This window comes from Cherax quadricarinatus, chromosome 48, assembly GCF_038502225.1.
Source record: "Cherax quadricarinatus isolate ZL_2023a chromosome 48, ASM3850222v1, whole genome shotgun sequence".
NCBI classification, from domain to species: Eukaryota; Metazoa; Arthropoda; class Malacostraca; order Decapoda; family Parastacidae; genus Cherax; species Cherax quadricarinatus.
In genome coordinates, this window is record NC_091339.1 from 4965852 (window position 1) to 4986036 (window position 20185).

General features: G+C 38.6%; 1 protein-coding gene across 4 annotated transcripts in view; it reads right to left on the reverse strand.

Annotated features, from left to right (window-relative positions):
• Positions 1-20185, reverse strand: part of CadN (neural cadherin) — a gene marked incomplete at its 5' end in the record, with an annotated part of 755916 nt that overhangs the window by 46296 nt on the left and 689435 nt on the right. For all 4 annotated transcript variants that reach the window (XM_070094821.1, XM_070094823.1, XM_070094822.1 and 1 more), the window contains 3 exon segments: positions 1420-3692; positions 18645-18918; positions 19048-19194. In XM_070094821.1, coding sequence (XP_069950922.1) covers positions 1420-3692; positions 18645-18918; positions 19048-19194 — 2694 coding nt within the window.

Below are 20185 nucleotides of genomic sequence, written 5' to 3' on the forward strand. Positions count from 1 at the left end.
TGATAAAACCATGTATTTTGGGGTTTGAATTATGACATTTTGAGACACAATATGTTTTCTGGAATAGTTTAATGCTGTAACTCAAGGGACCATATATATATATATATATATTTTTTTTTTTTTTCAACAAGTCGGCCGTCTCCCACCGAGGCAGGGTGACCCAAAAAAGAAAGAAAATCCCCAAAAAGAAAATACTTTCATCATTCAACACTTTCACCACACTCGCACATTATCACTGTTTTTGCAGAGGTGCTCAGAATACAACAGTCTAGAAGCATACACATATAAAGATACACAACATATCCCTCCAAACTGCCAATATCCCAAACCCCTCCTTTAAAGTGCAGGCATTGTACTTCCCATTTCCAGGACTCAAGTCCGACTATATGAAAATAACCGGTTTCCCTGAATCCCTTCACTAAATATTACCCTGCTCACACTCCAACAGATCGTCAGGTCCCAAGTACCATTCGTCTCCATTCACTCCTATCTAACACGCTCACGCACGCTTGCTGGAAGTCCAAGCCCCTTGCCCACAAAACCTCCTTTACCCCCTCTCTCCAACCCTTTCGAGGACGACCCCTACCCCGCCTTCCTTCCCCTATAGATTTATATGCTTTCCATGTCATTCTACTTTGATCCATTCTCTCTAAATGACCAAACCACCTCAACAACCCCTCTTCTGCCCTCTGACTAATACTTTTATTAACTCCACACCTGCTCCTAATTTCCACACTCCGAATTTTCTGCATAATATTTACACCACACATTGCCCTTAAACAGGACATCTCCACTGCCTCCAACCGTCTCCTCGCTGCTGCATTTACCACCCAAGCTTCACACCCATATAAGAGTGTTGGTACTACTATACTTTCATACATTCCCTTCTTTGCCTCCATAGATAACGTTTTTTGACTCCACATATACCTCAACGCACCACTCATATATATATATATATATATATATATATATATATATATATATATATATATATATATATATAATGTTGCAGTTTAAAAACTGTAGTGTAAAGCACCCTTCTGGCAAGACAGTGATGGAGTGAATGATGGTGAAAGTTTTTCTTTTTCGGGCCACCCTGCCTTGGTGGGAATCGGCCGGTGTGATAATAAAAAAAAAAATATATATATTTAAAAAAAAAAAAAAAAAAAAATATAATATATATATATATATATATATATATATATATATATATATATATATATATATTATATATATATATATATATATACATCTTTCTTCTTTCTTTCAACACACCGGCCGTATCCCACCGAGGCGGGGTGGCTATATACATACATGCATATATATATATATAATCATATCAAATAAATTTCATTCCAATTCATTGCTTGGGTAGTGGACTAGTACTATTTATTTGCAACATGACAATAAATAACTTACCTCTGTATCCCAGAAGATATCCACTTTATGCCACATGCCATCATTAAGATTGGCTTTGGTGTTTACTCTTAACTGTAGAGTCCCAGATCCAAAATCTATTAGAAGTCTTGGTCGTCCATTTTCTAGTTCTAGTGATATGAAGTCTGAGACTATTAACTCATCTGTTTCAGGAGGGGTAATGGGACCATTGTAGAAGAGGAGCCCATCGGGACGTCTTGTCAAAAATTCCAAGCTTATATGTGAATTGTCGCACATTGCTAAAGGAGGGAACCAAGCAAATCCATTTCCTCTGAAAGTTCTTGTTACCATTTGACATCTTGGTCCATCATATCCTTCTGGACACCTACAGTGTATTCCTGATTTTCCTTCTATACATCGGCCACCATTGTAACAAGGGTTTGGACGGCATGATTCCTCGACGGAAAAATTTCTAGCTCCACACGTACACTCTGGTACCACTTCTGTCCGTACACCTACTAAGGAAGTTTTATTTGCATTTACCATATAAGGCAAATTGGAAATAACTAAATGGTTAGTACATGACCCTTCACAAGCTACATTTTCATAAAGGCATTCATCAATACCTACCATGGTAATGTTGATACCTATTTCTGCCTCAATTTCTGCCCGGTGTTGTAAAACAAGACCATCTAGTTTAATAGGATGGTAGTATGGAGAACCATGAGCAGAAAAGCGAATGTCTGTAATAGGTGGTCTCTCCTGTCTTATTTGTATACTGAATACATCAACATTTTCAACACTTGTTCCCACTAATCTCGCTATCTTTTCCCTGAACATATCAGATTTACTGCGTACCACTCGCTGAGTTCTATAATCCCAAATTCGAATAAAGTCCTCATCTGTCATATTTGCTATGCGAATGGATCCAGAGTTTATGACAGCAATCTCAGGAATTTCTTTCACTGTGACAGTAACATTGGCTTCTACATCTGTCTGGGTGTGCTTTCGATCATAAACATGAAACTGTAGAAAGTAAGTACCTTCTCCAGTACCATGTTTCATGGTGATCATACCATCATCTTCATTTAATTTGAAGTTAACATGTGCATCAGCTGCCCAGTTAAACTTCTTATCAGGTAAATCCCAGTCATCAAGATCGTAAACATATACACGACCAATCTGGGTTTCTGGGGCCTGTCCTTTGTAGTTGTAAACAAAGATATCCTTTGAGCCAGGCTGCATCTTATTATCATTTTCATCTCCAATAATAATAGTTAATGTAGAAGTGCCAGTCATCTGAGGTGTGCCAGCATCTTTTATCACAATGGGTACATGATACTCCTTTTGTACTTCACGATCAAATGTTCTTAGGGAAGAGATGACAGCCATCCCATCACCATTGGCTCCTTTAGGAATGTGCTCTACTTTAAAGGATGCACGGATTTCATCAGATGCAGTAGAATCCATTCGGAAGTGGAAAGGTGGTCCATTACCCTTTGATCGGTCATCATCATCAGTTGCTAATACCTCTACTATCTTTCTGGGAGATTGGTTCTCTGGCAAAACTGGGCGATAATCTTTCAAGAATCTTGGAGAATTGTCATTAATATCTTGGACAATCACAGTAAGAGTAGCAGTAGCAGTTTTTGCTGGTGTACCATCATCAATAGCTAGAATCTTTACTGAATGACGTGGATTTTCTTCTCTGTCTAAACTTCTCTGAATCTTAACAGTACCAGTGTTATCAATGGCAAATTGTCTCCTTCTATCCGAGGTTCTGTCTATAGCATATAAAACTTTACTGTGTCCACCCTGGTCAGGATCTGATGCTTTAAAAGTCTCTAAACTTTTACCAATTTCTGCATTTTCAAATACAGGCACTTCAATATTAGGCTTAACAAATTGTGGCTTGTTATCATTAATGTCTCTCAATTCAACTTTAACCCAAGAATAAGCAACATGATACTTCTCGGCATCATTGTCTTCACCTTTGTCATTTACTTGTATTTTAAACCTAAACCCACTACGCTGCATTGCATCTTCAAAATCCAGTGGCTGTACAATCTTCAGTGACCCAGTACCATCATTGTTTCTCACCATTGTAAATTTATCTGCACCAAATCCAGAAGATTCAATTACTTTATAATGAAACTTATTCGTCTCATCCTCGTCATGAACTGTGACTGTCAGAATGGCTTGATCAGGAAGAATGGCCCCCTCTGTTTCGTCAACTTCTGTCTGCCATTCTTCTTTTGTAAATCTTGGTGGCATATCATTGATGTCTCTTACACGTATGCTTGCTGTTCCAGTCCCTAAATAAAGAAAACACAGCATATATAAATAAGATGCACATTAATGTGAAAATATGTTAGACGAACATAATGCTTTTAAATTTTTATCCTGCAAATTCCCTTATCATCAAACCTATAATAAAAATAGGGTGATCACAAAAAATCTAAATATCAGCAAAGATATTATTATTATTGTTATTATGGGAAGAATCATTCTACAGAAGGCAGGATGTGCCTGCCTATAACCTTGATGAGATCGCATTACATGTATATTCCTGGATGAATGGAAGACTGCTGGTGTGGGGCTATACTTGTGCATCTTCCCAACACCTACATCCTTTATAGTGCTAATCAACAAAGTGGTTCTGATGATCATAGGGAAGTTCACAAACTCATCAAGTACAGGGATTTGGTCCATCAGTACCACTTTGTAACCAAAGGATCAGAAACCCCTGGTTCCTGGAAAAACATGACACAAGTTTCCTCAAGGAGCTAGGCTCATTAAGAGACCTAAAGACTGCCACTTCTCTCTCTTCCAGTGCCTCAGTGTAATGATCCAGAGGGAATACCTGCTGCATCTTAGGTCCCCACTAGGAGTGCAAGGAGCTCCACAACTTCAATTTGTGTTTCTCCACACATTTTGCAATTCTACATGTATGTAAATTCCTGTACTCATGAACATGTAAACATATGCTACATGTATTATTTAGAGATTTCAAAAATCAAAAAAATATAAATACTGTATGTACAGGGGACAGTAGAGAAAGAAAATAAACAGCTCTGAGGAGAAATATCTGAATTTTTCCCAGAATGAAACTTATTCTCTCTTCTCTGAGGATGAGGGGTCCCCAATTAGCCCCACAGGTGTTACTTACATACATGCATACATATATACATATACACATTTATGTATTTAGGTTTGAGGGAATATCTTAGGTTATTTAAACAATGTAATATCTGTGCCCTTAACACCTGTGTGCCTTCCAGACCACTTTAAAACATACATTTGCAAAGAAATCTTATATTACAATTGTTCATGGCATAATACTTGTGGAAACATGGAAATATAGTAAACCCTCAAAATAACAGACTTTTAAAATTTCTTTGCTATTCTGAACATTCTGATTTAAGAGACACTTGGACAATCCTCTCTATTACGTCAAGGAATTATGGCAAGTCATTTTGTTTGATTATATTCAGTTATCCTAGGTTAAATATATGTGTGCTTTTTGGCTGAATTCCAGTTACTATCACGAAATTGTAAGGAATTTGGAATACTGCATCTTCCTGGCAGTTGCATACCCTACTTGCTGGTAGGGAAGCTGGTGGTGGAACAACAGTCTTGGTTTCATTGCTTACTTATGCTAATGAGAGTATACTACTCCATGATGCTCAACATGGACCTGCATGGTCTTAGATTTTCTTCAAAGGCATGAGGCTGTAGGATACCCAAACAATTGGGCTAAGGTCAAAAATATTGGCAGGTGGTGTATTTGAAGGCACAAAAAACTGTGAATACTAGTATGATGGACACAGTCATCACCTGTGTACCAGTTCATCGGACAGTCATCACCTGTGTACTAGTTCATTGGACAGTCATCACCTGTGTACTAGTTCATCGGGCAGTCATCACCTGTGAACTAGTTCATTGGACACAGTCATCACCTGTGTACTAGTTCATCAGACACAGTCATCACATGTGTACTGATAGGTCCACACTGATAGGGTCAACAGGAAGGGTGGTGGAGTGGCGATGTGTGTCAGAGAAAATTTAAATTGCTGTCTTAGACATGATATAAGATTAGAAACATCGAACACAGAATCTGTTTGGCTACAGTTTCTCGAAGGACGTGACAAATTAATTTTGGGTGTGATTTATAGGCCCCCAAACCTTGATAGGGAGTGCAGTAAGCTGTTATGGGATGAAATTCATAAGGCATCTAGATATGAAAATGTTGTGATAATGGGAGATTTTAACTTTAGACAAATTGATTGGAACAATATGACAGGAAATCTTGAGTCTAGTGACTTTCTTGATACGGTTCAGGATTGCTTTTTAGAGCACGTTGTGACAGAACCAACTAGAGGAAACAATCTGCTTGATTTGGTCCTTGCCAACAAAGATTCACTAATTAATAATCTTGAGGTTAATGATGAGCTTGGGAAAAGTGATCACAAATCACTTAGTTTCAATATACAGGTCCGCCATCACAAATCCGGCAATCAATTATTCGGTTCCTTCAGTTATTCGGCACTAATTTTGGCTAGCATAATTTCAAATTTCCAGGGTCGCCACACCAACTGTTTGGTGGTGCTACTTGCTGCACAAGTCATTCCAATTTCTTTTTCTCCATTTATTGTTTTAACCTGCTTACTTTTAGCCCTAGCCATGGTTCCAATGAATAAAAGAAATGCTTCTCATTATGTAAAGCACCTACACAGTACATTAAAGATAAGGTGGCTTTGAAGCCACTGTCGGTTGCCATGAGCTCAGTCTCATGAAGCAGGAGAATATGCTTTATTATTATGCTAATATCAACACTACAGCTAATTTGCCTATCACAATTGATCTGACATAAGAAACAATATAAATAACATAAAACATGTTAAATACTCCAGAATGAATAATATTTGGCATAACACCAAGCAGTTCGATGGAGGTATGAAGAGGATATGGTATACAAATACCATTCTCCTATCCCTGTCTAGGGGGCTTATATTAAAGAAAACGGAGTAGAGCACAGGGCAAACTGCAATATACACTCGTACTGCACCATAAACCTGAAACAAAAAAGTTATTTTCTCTATATAGATTATCACACATAGCAGCATATGTGTAGAGAACCTAGGATAACCCAAAAAAGTCAACGTGGCTTATTTTTAGTACCTGGCTTGGATTTTTGGTAAATACAGTGGACCCCCGGTTAACGATATTTTTTCACTCCAGAAGTATGTTCAGGTGCCAGTACTGACCAAATGTGTTCCCATAAGAAATATTGTGAAGTAGATTAGTCCATTTCAGACCCCCAAACATACACGTACAAACGCACTTACATAAATACACTTACATAATTGGTCACATTCGGAGGTAATCGTTATGCGGGGGTCCACTGTACTCGATTCTCAGCCAGGGTAGAAACATTAGGCGTGTTTCTTTACACCTGTTGTCTATGTTTACCCATCAGTAAATGGGTACCTGGGTGTTAGCCGACTAGTGTGGGTGTTATCCTGGGACACTGACCTAATTTTCTTGAAATACTTTGCATAACAAGTGGCTTTCTATATAGTAGTATGTCACTGATGTCAGCTAGGCCTGTATACCTTGTACATGTACGTGTAGTAAATAAAGATATTATTACTATTATTATTATTATTATTATTATATTATTTTCTCGAAGAGGTATGGGGTCGAAGAGGTATGGGGTCGAAGAGGTATGGGGTAGGTTTAAAAATGTAGTGTTAGAGTGTTCAGCAGAAGTTTGTGGTTACAGGAAAGTGGGTGCGGGAGGGAAGAGGAGCGATTGGTGGAATGATGATGTAAAGAGAGTAGTAAGGGAGAAAAAGTTAGCATATGAGAAGTTTTTACAAAGTAGAAGTGATGCAAGGAGGGAAGAGTATATGGAGAAAAAGAGAGAGGTTAAGAGAGTGGTGAAGCAATGTAAAAAGAGAGCAAATGAGAGAGTGGGTGAGATGTTATCAACAAATTTTGTTGAAAATAAGAAAAAGTTTTGGAGTGAGATTAACAAGTTAAGGAAGCCTAGAGAACAAATGGATTTGTCAGTTAAAAATAGGAGAGGAGAGTTATTAAATGGAGAGTTAGAGGTATTGGGAAGATGGAGGGAATATTTTGAGGAATTGTTAAATGTTGATGAAGATAGGGAAGCTGTGATTTCGTGTATAGGGCAAGGAGGAATAACATCTTGTAGGAGTGAGGAAGAGCCAGTTGTGAGTGTGGGGGAAGTTCGTGAGGCAGTAGGTAAAATGAAAGGGGGTAAGGCAGCCGGGATTGATGGGATAAAGATAGAAATGTTAAAAGCAGGTGGGGATAGTGTTTTGGAGTGGTTGGTGCAATTATTTAATAAATGTATGGAAGAGGGTAAGGTACCTAGGGATTGGCAGAGAGCATGCATAGTTCCTTTGTATAAAGGCAAAGGGGACAAAAGAGAGTGCAAAAATTATAGGGGGATAAGTCTGTTGAGTATACCTGGTAAAGTGTATGGTAGTTATTATTGAAAGAATTAAAAGTAAGACTGAGAATAGGATAGCAGATGAACAAGGAGGCTTTAGGAAAGGTAGGGGGTGTGTGGACCAGGTGTTCACAGTGAAACATATAAGTGAACAGTATTTGGAAAAGGCGTATGACAGGGTGGATAGGGGGGCAATGTGGCAGATGTTGCAGGTGTATGGTGTACGAGGTAGGTTACTGAAAGCAGTGAAGAGTTTTTACGAGGATAGTGAGGCTCAAGTTAGAGTACATAGGAAAGAGGGAAATTATTTCCCAGTAAAAGTAGGCCTTAGACAAGGATGTGTGATGTCACCATGGTTGTTTAATATATTTATAGATGGGGTTGTAAGAGAAATAAATGCGAGGGTCTTGACAAGAGGCGTGGAGTTAAAAGATAAAGAATCACACAAAGTGGGAGTTGTCACAGTTGCTCTTTGCTGATGACACTGTGCTCTTGGGAGATTCTGAAGAGAAGTTGCAGAGATTGGTGGATGAATTTGGTAGGGTGTGCAAAAGAAGAAAATTAAAAGTGAATACAGGAAAGAGTAAGGTTATGAGGATAACAAAAATATTAGGTGATGAAAGATTGGATATCAGATTGGAGGGAGAGAGTATGGAGGAGGTGAATGTATTCAGATATTTGGGAGTGAACATGTCAGCGGATGGGTCTATGAAAGATGAGGTGAATCATAGAATTGATGAGGGGAAAAGGGTGAGTGGTGCACTTAGGAGTCTGTGGAGACAAAGAACTTTGTATGAGAGTATAGTTTTACCAACACTCTTATATGGGTGTGAAGCATGGGTGATGAATGTTGCAGCGAGGAGAAGGCTGGAGGCAGTGGAGATGTCATGTCTGAGGGCAATGTGTGGTGTGAATATAATGCAGAGAATTCGTAGTTTGGAAGTTAGGAGGAGGTGCAGGATTACCAAAATTGTTGTCCAGAGGGCTGAGGAAGGGTTATTGAGGTGGTTCGGACATGTAGAGAGAATGGAGCGAAACAGAATGACTTCAAGAGTGTATCAGTCTGTAGTGGAAGGAAGGCGGGGTAGGGGTCGGCCTAGGAAAGGCTGGAGGGAGGGGGTAAAGGAGGTTTTGTGTGCGAGGGGCTTGGACTTCCAGCAGGCGTGCGTGAGCATGTTTGATAGGAGTGAATGGAGACGAATGGTTTTTAATACTTGACGTGCTGTTGGAGTGTGAGCAAAGTAACATTTATGAAGGGGTTCAGGGAAACCGGCAGGCCGGACTTGAGTCCTGGAGATGGGAAGTACAGTGCCTGCACTCTGAAGGAGGGGTGTTAATGTTGCAGTTTAAAAACTGTAGTGTAAAGCACCCTTCTGGCAAGACAGTGATGGAGTGAATGATGGTGAAAGTTTTTCTTTTTCGGGCCACCCTGCCTTGGTGGGAATCGGCCAGTGTGATAATAAAAAAAAAAAAATGATTTTCTCAGTTGTTTGTTGGGTTTTCTTATTCAAACTTGGACAATGTATGATGGAAAGATACTTCTTAACGTACTCCAAAAATGAAAGAAATCAGACCATAAATAGCAGAGTTCACTTCTCAGCCATTAGCGGCCGCTTAGCGGTATATTTTTGTACATTTTTGTTATGGTTATATTCTCATTTTTTCGGTCTCATTTGATAGAATGAAAGATATATTACAGAAATAGATATGATTTTGATTGCTTTCATGATGAAAAGTACCTTGAAATTGCGCTCACAGTAGCGAAAATGTTCTATTCTTTAGCGAAGCTCAAGAGTAAACAAATGACGTCACCGTCCAATACCTGTCTGCCTGCAAGTCTAAATTCCAGTACGGACTCAAGAATGGCTTGACATTATTTATACAATTATTACAATAATGCAGCAGTCTGCATAACAGTAAATCTTCTATTTTTTTGTGAATAATAATTCCAAATGGTAAGCAAGAGTAATATAAGAGGGGCCTGGAGCCATGACTAATGAACAGAGAAAATGATATTTTAGTGCCAGGAATGTATACACTGTTTATTCTGGACCCTATTTTGAAACTGGCATCTGTTGAAATTTGTGTGAAATCGGCCAAATTGCCAATTTCTGACCACTTTATTGGGTAGTTGAAATAAGTGAATGGGCGGTTTCTTGTACTCAGTTGACAGACTAGAAGTAAATAAGTTTATTCAGGTATACACAAATACAGTTGCATAGATTATCATACATAGCAGTGTATGTATAGAGAACCTAGGATAACCCAGAAAAGTCAGATGAAGTGATTTATTTCCAGTACCTGGCTTGGGCTTGCCATATATGATTTTTGGTAAATATTTTTTTTCTCGGTTGTTTGTTGGGCTATCTCATTGAAACTTGGGCAATGTATGATGGAAAGATGCTTCTTAACGTACAAAAAAAAAAAATAAAAAAGACAGACGATAAATAAAGGAGTTCACTTCTCAGCCATTAGCCGCCTCTTTGTAGTATGTATATTTTCGTATGGTTTTTATGGTTGTATTTTCATTTTTTTGGACTCATTTGATTGCTTTCATGACGAAAAGTACCTTGAAATTGAGCTCAAAGTAGCAGAAATGTTCTATTTTTGCTGATGTTCAATGAACTTTGTGTAAGTCAAGTTGGTTAATTTTATTAAGTGTATTCTAACCTAACCACTCTGTAATCCGGCAAACTCAGTAATCCGGCACACTACAGGTCCCAATGATGCCGGATTTGTGATGGAGGACCTGTATCATGGAATTACCCAGATAACTGCAATCAAATCTCTGTCCCAGATTTTCGCTTGGCCGACTTCATGGGACTGAAAAATTACCTGGGTGGGCTAAATTGGGATGTCCTGACTATGGGTCAGGTAGGTGATCTTGGTTGCCAATATGACGTTTTTCAGAGCATAGTTCTAGCTGCCCAGACAACTTTTGTTCCAAGTAGGGAAATTAGATCTAACAAAAATGATCCCAAATGGATGAACAATAGATTAAAACATCTCATTGGTCAAAAGAGAGGCAAATATAGGCATATCAAAAGAGGGGATGGGCAGTTAAGAAATCAATATATTCAATTAAAGAGAGAAATAAAGAAAGGAATAAGAAAACCAAAAAGGGGATTATGAGGCTAAGGTCGCAAGGAATTCAAAGACTAACAGAAAAGGGTTCTTTCAGGTACACAGAAGTAAGATTAGGGACAAGATTGGCCCACTTAAGAGTAACTCTGGTCAGATCACTGACAGTGATAAGGGTATGTGTGAAATTCTCAATACCTAATTCCTCTCAGTTTTCACCCAGGAAAATACTAGCGATATTCCTGAAATAATAGATTATGTAGAACAGGAAAATAAACTATGTACAATTGCAGTAACTAGTGACATGGTCCTCAGACAAATAGAGAAACTAAAACATAACAAATCCCCAGGCCCTGACAAACTGTTTGCAAGGGTATTAAAGGAATGTCAAAGGAACTTAGCATACCTTTGGCTAATCTTTTTAACATATCACTACAAACTGGCATAGTGCCTGATAAGTGGAAAATGCAAATGTAATACCTATTTACAAGGCAGGTGACAGGTCTTTGGCTTCGAACTATAGACCAATAAGCCTTACCTCCATAGTGGGAAAATTTATGGAATCAATAATTGCCGAAGCAATTCATAGCCATCTTGATAGGCACAGATTGATTAATGAATCTCAACATGGTTTTACAAAGGGGCGCTCCTACCTTAAGAATTTACTAACTTTTTTCACTAAGGTGTTTGAGGAGGTAGATCATGGTAATGAATATGATATTGTGTATATGGACTTCAGTAAGGCTTTCGATATAGTTCCACATCAGAGGCTATTGAGGAAACTTAAGGCACATGGAATAGGAGGAGAAATTTTTTCCTGGGTAGAGGCATGGCTGACAAATAGGCAGAAGAGAGTTTGCATAAATGGGGAGAAATCAGAATGGGGGCACGTCACAAGCGGTGTTCCTCAGGGGTCAGTGTTGGGCCCGTTGTTGTTCACAATTTACATAAACGACATAGATGAGGGAATAAATAGCGACATAAGCAAATTTGCTGATGACACCAAAATAGGCCATCCAATTCATTCTAATGAGGACACTAGAGCACTCTACTGTACAACTATGAAATAATTACTATCCTACTATACAACTATGATAAACTCCTTAGTGTTATGTAGACTAAGCCAATAATGTTAAGTTGGCCCATAATGCCTAGGCATAATAGAGGCTCTCTTTGCATTGCAACCCATTATTGTAAATATGAAATCTCAATGTACTGTTTGCAAAGACATAAAATAAATAAATAAATAAATCTGAATAGACTGATGCAATGGTCGGAGAAGCGGCAGATGAAGTTTAATATTGACAAATGCAAAGTTCTAAATGTTGGACAGTTAAATAGCCATGCCACATATAAACTAAATAATGTAGATCTTAATACTACTGACTGCGAAAAGGATTTAGGAGTTCTGGTTAGCGTTAATCTAAAACCAAGACAACAGTGCATTAGTGTTCGCAATAAAGCTAACAGAATTCTTGGCTTCATATCTAGAAGTATAAATAATATAAGTCCTCAGGTTGTTCTTCAACTCTATATATCCTTGGTTAGGCCTCATTTAGACTACGCTGCTCAGTTCTGGTCACCGTATTACAGAGTGGATATAAATGCTCTGGAAAACGTACAGAGAATGACAAAGATGATCCCATGTATCAGAAATCTTCCACATGAGGATAGACTGAGGGCCCTGAATCTGCACTCTCTCGAAAGGCGTAGAATTAGGGGGGGATATGATCGAGGTGTATAAATGGAAAACAGGAATAAATAAAGGGGATGTAGATAACGTGCTAAAAATTTCCAGCCAAGACAGGGCTCGCAGCAATGGTTTCAAGTTGGAAAAATTCAGATTCATGAAGGATATAGGAAAGCACTGGTTTGGTAACAGAGTTGTGGATGAGTGGAATAAACTCCCGAGCACAGTTATTCAGGCTAAAACGTTGTGTAGTTTTAAAAATAGGTTAGATAAATACATGAGTGGGTGTGGGTGGGTGTGAGTTGGACCTGACTAGCTTGTGCTGCTGGGTCTGGTGCCGTGCTCCATCCTTGAGTGGAGGTGACCAGACTGGGTGGGTCATTTGGCTAATCCGAGGGGGGGGGCTCGGCGTTCATGGACGTGCTCTGCATGGGTCAGTAGGCTTTTTATGTTATCACCTATGTACTAGTACATCAGATACAGTCATCACCTGTGTACTAGTACATCACAGTCATCACCTGTGTACTAGTACATCACAGTCATCATCTGTGTACTAGTACATCACAGTCATCACCTGTGTACTAGGTAAGACACATATGCAACAGTTAGGTATCTTTATTTCGAAATGTTTCGCCTACACAGTAGGCTTCTTCAGTCGAGTACAGAAAAGTTGATAGAAACAGAAGAGACTTGAAGACGATGTAATCAGTCCATCACCCTTAAAGTTTTGAGGTGGTCAGTCCCTCAGTCTGGAGAAGAGCATTGTTCCATAGTCTGAAACAATATGGAGTTGAAGTGACAGGATGGAGCCTTATATAGCGCCAGGAGGTGAGACGTAGGTCACTAGTAGAATGCAGATGTTGGGAGGTCAGGTCCCTCTCAAATCCAGCCGTTCTCACTAGTAGAGGTTGTCGAAGTTGATTTCAGGTCTGTACCAAGATACCCTTGTGTTGCAGTGTCTGACAGATTGAACTAGTGTACTAGTACATCATAGTCATCACCTGTGTACTAGTACGTCACAGTCATCATCTGTGTACTAGTACATCACAGTCATCACCTGTGTACTAGTACATCAGACACAGTCATCACCTGTGTACTAGTAAATCAGACACAGCCATTACCTGTGTACTAGTACATCGGACACAGTCATCACCTGCATACTTGTGCATCGGACAGTCATCACCTGTGTACTAGTGCATCAGACAAGTCATTACCTGCGTACTAGTGAATCAATTACAGTCATCACCTGCTGTTGGAGTGTAAGCAAAGTAACATTTATGAAGGTATTCAGGAAAACCGGTAGGCTGGACTTGATTTCTGGAGATGGGAAGTACAGTGCCGGCACTCTGAAGGAGAGGTGTTAGTGGTGCAGTTTTATAACTGTAGTGTAAGCATGCCTCTGGCAAGACAGTGATAGTTTGAGTGATGATTAAAGTTTTTCTTTTTCGGGCCACCCTGCCTTAGTGGGAAACAGCCTATGTGTTAATAAAAAAAAAACTGTGTATTAGTACATTGATTACAGTCATCACCCATTTACTAGTGCATCGATTACAGTCATCACCTGCATACTAATGAATCAATTACAATCACCTGTGTACTAGTGCATTGATTACAGTCATCACCTGTTTACTAGTACATCAGACACAGTCATCACTTGTGTATTGACCCTTTGAGGGTTTCGGACGTACTAGTACGGCTTACGACCCAGGGTTTTTGACGTACTAGTACGCCTAAATTCTAGCGCCCTCAAATCTAGTGGGAGAAAGCTGGTAGGCCTTCATATGAAAGAATGGGTCTATGTGGTCAGTGTGCACAGTCTAAAAAAAATCCTGCAGCACACAGTGCATAATGAGAAAAAAAAAACTTTGACCATTTTTTTGGAATAAAACAGCGATTTTGCACTGTATTTTCGTATGGTACTTTTTGTTGTATTCTAGTTTTCTTGGTCTCATTTTATAGAATGGAAGACATATTACAGAAATTGAGATGATTTTGACTGGTTTTACAATGAAAGATACCTTGAAATTGAGCTCAAAGTAGCAGAAATGTTCGATTTTTACCAAATTTCAAAAGTAAACAAATCGTGCCAAGCATGCAATACACGTCAACTGGTGAGTCTAATATTCTTTCACAAGTGCACCAATAATATTTATACCATTTTTTACACTAATGCAGTAGTCTGCATAACAGTAAATCTTATATTTTTTGTGAGAATAAAAATTCAAAGTGGAAAGCAAAAGAATATAAGAGGGGCCTTGAGACGTGACTAATGACCAGAGGAAATGTCATTTTAGTGCCAGGAATGTCTTTCTTGTTTATTCTGGACCCTATTCGGAAATTGGCATCTTTTGAAATTTGTGTGAAATTGGCAAAATTGCTAAATTCTGACCACTGTACTGGATAGTTGAATTTCATAAATGGGTGGTTTCTTGCACCCATTCGATAGAAAAAATGGAGTTCTAGCGAAATATTCATGTTTTTTGTCGACTAGTACAGTGGAATTGGCCGAAAATGGGGCTCAAAGTGGGCAAAATCGCCGATGCGTAAACATTGCCGAGACCGCTAACTTTGCGAGAGCATAATTCCGTAAGTTTTCCATCAAATTTCAAACTTTTGGTGTCCTTATGATCGGGAAAAGATTCTCTATCTTTTCATAAGAGAAAATAATTTTTGTTTCTTTTTTAAATTTAGCCGACCCTGAGAACGAGTTTCAGAGAGAACCTGTCGACCCTCAAAGGGTTAATGCATCAATTACAGTCATCACCTACATACTAGTACAGTGGACCCCTGTCTTTTGGTGGCCGTGACTTTCGCGAAATTCGGCTTTTGGCAACTTTTTTCAGCAAAATATAGCCTCGCGGTTCATGACTGGCCTTGTGATTCGGCAACTGTCTGGTACACATTGGAGCAGCATCCCAGCATCAGTGCACACACGAAGCCAGTCTCCCACACCATTCACACTCAGTGTGCCATTGTTTATTAGCTAGTGACCATCACCCCATGAGTTCGTATGATACATTTCATAATAATCCATTGTTTTTTGTGCTTGCAACTGCTAAATAAGCCACCATGGGCCGAAAGAAAGCTCCTAGTGCCAGGCCTTTGGTAAAGAAGGAAAGAAACACAACAGAATTCAAGAAGGAAAGAAACATGATAGAATTCAAGAAAAAACTCATAGCAAAGTACCAAAGTGGAGGAGGAAGAGAGAGGGGAGAATGTGCCTTCTTCAGTGATTCTACGATATGTACGATACTAAAGCAGCAGGTATCGATAGAGACTATAGCGCCAGCCAGTGATAAAGTGTAGCATTAACAGTGTAGCAAGTAAGACAAGTGATTAAGCAATAGAAAAAGACACGAAAGTAACTCTCCAATGTTGCTGGAGGTATACAGGGCCACTGAACATACACCGCCCTGCTATCTTCCACCACATCTCCTCCAAGGTAAGTGTAAATATTTCTTACTTATAAATTACGTACATTGTTTCAGTGTGAATAGTGTTGGTGGCTTCTGCCACCGCCACCACCACTAGTATGTACAACTTCTCTCAAGTGGCCCTTATAAACCCAACTCCACTACCACCAACACTTACTCCTCAAATATGTTATGACATATTTTATTCATTCTACAGTATACATCATGTTTCTATGTTATTAATATTGTTTATTATGTCATATTAGACAAATTGTGATAGAAAAATAAGCCATAGAGATGACATTAGCATCATATTAAAGCATAATAAATTCGGTTCCCTCTTGTCTCCCTCTCCCCTCCTACCTGTCTGCCATACACCAACAAGAGTCTTCAAATAAAGGTAAGCGTGATGTTAAATGTTCATTTATCCATTTTATTAGTGCTTTATATTCATTTGTCATTGTTTTCTGTATGTAAGTCTATATTTAATCTTTAAAAAAAATATTTTTTGTTAATACTTTTGGGTGTCTAAAACGGATTAATTGGATTTCCATTATTTCTAATGGGGAAAATGGTTTTGCCAGTCGTGAATTTTGCCATTCAGCAGACTCTCTGGAACGAATTGTATCACTAATAACTTTTTTTTTTCACCATATCCTACCTTCTACCATACTATATCCCCTTTTTCTCCTGTGTACAAAGAGCTTGAGGACAATAGTAGTCAAAATTATCATCCCCCACCCCCAGAAAAAAAATTTCACTGATTCAACTTTTACATTACTATTGCTATGCTTTTGCTGGTCTTCACATGACTAGACGTCTGCATCACTAACTTACAGATTTAATCAGATTTAACCCTTTGACTGTCGTAACCCCAAATCCTAAAGTGTCTCCTGGTGTCGCAAAAAAAAAAATGAAATGATAGAGAATCTTTTCCCAATGATAATGACACCAAAAGTACAAAATTTGATGGAGAACTTATGGAAATACGCTCTCGCAAAGTTAGCGACCTCAGCGACATTTACGCATCGGCGATTTCGCCCAATTTGAGTCCTATTTTCAGCCAATTCCATTGTTCCAGTCCATCAAACTCATAGCTATTTCTTTAGAAATCCATTTGTTCTATTGACTGAGTACAAGAAACTGCCCATTTACTGATTTCAACTACCCAATAAAGTGGTCAGATATTGGCAATTTGGCCAATTTCATACAAATTAAAAAATATATCAATTTCAAAATAGGGTCTAGAATGAACAATGCAGACATTCCTGGCACTAAAATAACATTTTCTCTGTTCATCAGTCATGTCTCCAGGCCCCTATTATAATACTCTTGCTTTCTATTTTGAATTTTTATTCACACAAAAAAATGGAAGATTTACTGTTATGCAGACTACTGCAATATTGTAATAATTGTATAAATAACGTCAACCCATTCATGACTGCATATCATAATGGCTAGTTGGACATTTATTGGACAATGATGTCATTTGTTTACTCTTGAACATCAGCAAAAAATCGAACATTTCTGCCACTTTGAGCTCCATTTCATAGTAAAACCAATCAAAATCACTTCTGTTTCTATAATATGTTTTCCATACTCTCAAACGAGACCAAGAAAACAAGAATACAACCATAAATACTATACGAAAATACACCTCAAAGTCGGCATTTTAATCCAAATACAGTGGACCCCCGCATAACGATCACCTCCGAATGCGACCAATTATGTAAGTGTATTTATGTAAGTGCGTTTGTACGTGTATGTTTGGGGGTCTAAAATTGACTAATCTACTTCACAATATTCCTTATGGGAACAAATTCGGTCAGTACTCGCACCTGAACATATTTTTGGAGTGAAAAAATATCGTTAACCGGGGGTCCACTGTACACAGTTTTTTTTTTCTCATTATGCACTGAGTGCTGCAGGATTTTCTTTTTATATTGCACACACTAACCACAAAGACCCATTCTCTCACATGTGGGCCTAGCAGCTTTCTCCTGCTTGATTTGAAGCCGCTAGAATTTTTTAGCATATATACGTCAAACACACTGGCACGTAAGACGTATATATAAGACCAAAACAGTCAAAGGGGTAAACTTTTCCAGACAGTTGTATTCTTGAAGTATACATCGTTATATACTAGAACATCACAGAATCCAAAAATTTAGAGACAAATCTATTAGACATGTCTAAAAATTCTTAACTAAAGGTATTTCAACAATAATGACATTGTATTACCAAAAATCTTAGAGGAGGGTGGAGATGGTAGAGTGGTGTTAGGGTGAAGTATGATGTTTTAGTTGAACACAGTGGTAGGGGTGAAGTGGGGCAGAGCAAATGTAAGGTGTTGTGTAAGATGTGATGAGAACGGGAGGGGAACAGAAGAAAATGACAGGGAGGGATGGAAAGGGAAGAGAGATGGACTCTTCTGATTATAATATGGATGTCAATGGGAAAATAGATTACAAGTTCCAAACAATTAACTTGCGAACAATTTTCAGGATATCATTAACCTACTACCTACTAATGAAACAAATTACTTAGTTGAACAAGTAATGCAGAGCATCATAAAATCAATACCCAACAAAATTTAATATACCTTTTAATCCGCCGCCATCAACAGCAACCACTTGTATGGAGTAATCAGGAGTCTTCTCTCTATCCAAGCAACAAACTGCAGTCTTAATAACTCCGGTGTCTGGTTCTATTTCAAAGATAGGTGTAGCTGTATTTTCATCAATGACATTTTTCTCAATGGAATAAGTTAGCTTGGCATTTGTACCCTCATTAGCATCGTCATAATCCTCTGCTGTCATTGTCATAACAACCATTCCTTGAGTTCCATTTTCTGTCACGTTTCCAAAATATACCATCTGTAAACAAAGTAAATATTAGAAAATATCTGAGGCACATAAAATGTTCACTGATTGACTCTTACAAGAAATATGTTTTCTTTTGTAATCATGTTATTACAGTCATGAGTAAACCATTAATACCCATACCTGGGGAAAGAGTGGAGCATTATCGTTGATATCCTTGAGGTTAACTTGTACATCAGCATAGCCCACTAGACCAGTGCCACCTTCATCCTGGGCAAACACAGTAAATCTCCATGTTGGCCGACCCTTAGGATGATCACGGTCGAGGGGCTGCAAGACAAAGATAGTAGTTGCCACTGATTTATAAAATTCAAATTGCTAGAACAAATTACACGTATATAATGGAGAGCAGCAAGAGACTCGAAACTCATCAAAGGTACACACAACAAATTCAATAATTACAATGGTGATGTAAAGTATGCTAACACTAAACAAAAATTCTGGGTATAATAACGTATTTCCTAGGTAGTAGGTTGGTAGACAGCAACCGCCCAGGGAGGTACTACCGTCCTGCCAAGTGAGTGTAAAACGAAAGCCTGTAATTGTTTTACATGATGGTAGGATTGCTAGTGTCCTTTTTTCTGTCTCATAAACATGCAAGATTTCAGGTATGTCTTGCTACTTCTACTTACACTTAGGTCACACTACACATACATGTACAAGCATATATATACACACACCCCTCTGGGTTTTCTGCTATTTTCTTTCTAGTTCTTGTTCTTGTTTATTTCCTCTTATCTCCATGGGGAAGTGGAACAGAATTCTTCCTCTGTAAGCCATGCGTGTTGTAAGAGGCGACTAAAATGCTGGGAGCAAGGGGCTAGTAACCCCTTCTCCTGTATAAATTACTAAATTTAAAAAAAGAAACTTTTGTTTCTCTTTTTGGGCCACCCTGCCTTGGTGGGAAATGTATTTGCATTTACAGGAACAAAACTGTGCTTGTGTTGTCCTGTCTTGAATTAACAATTACTGTATAAATTTTAAAAGTTTCTAAAACCTGTATGACACCATACCTGTTCTTAAAGCCTTTCAACTGTTCCCTTTGTAAAGAAACTCTGGCATGGTAAAGAAATTAGGCATGGTACATTCCACACTGGAATGTACCATGCTTAATTCACATGACAACTCGCCTTTCTAGCCCCATTACAGTCCATCTTTCATCTTAAGATCAGTGTTCAAGTTTAATGAAACACGTTGTCGGTTGTGGAGGCTGCCTATAATGGCTTCAGTGGAGTGATTTCTCTGTGGCTATGCAAGGGTG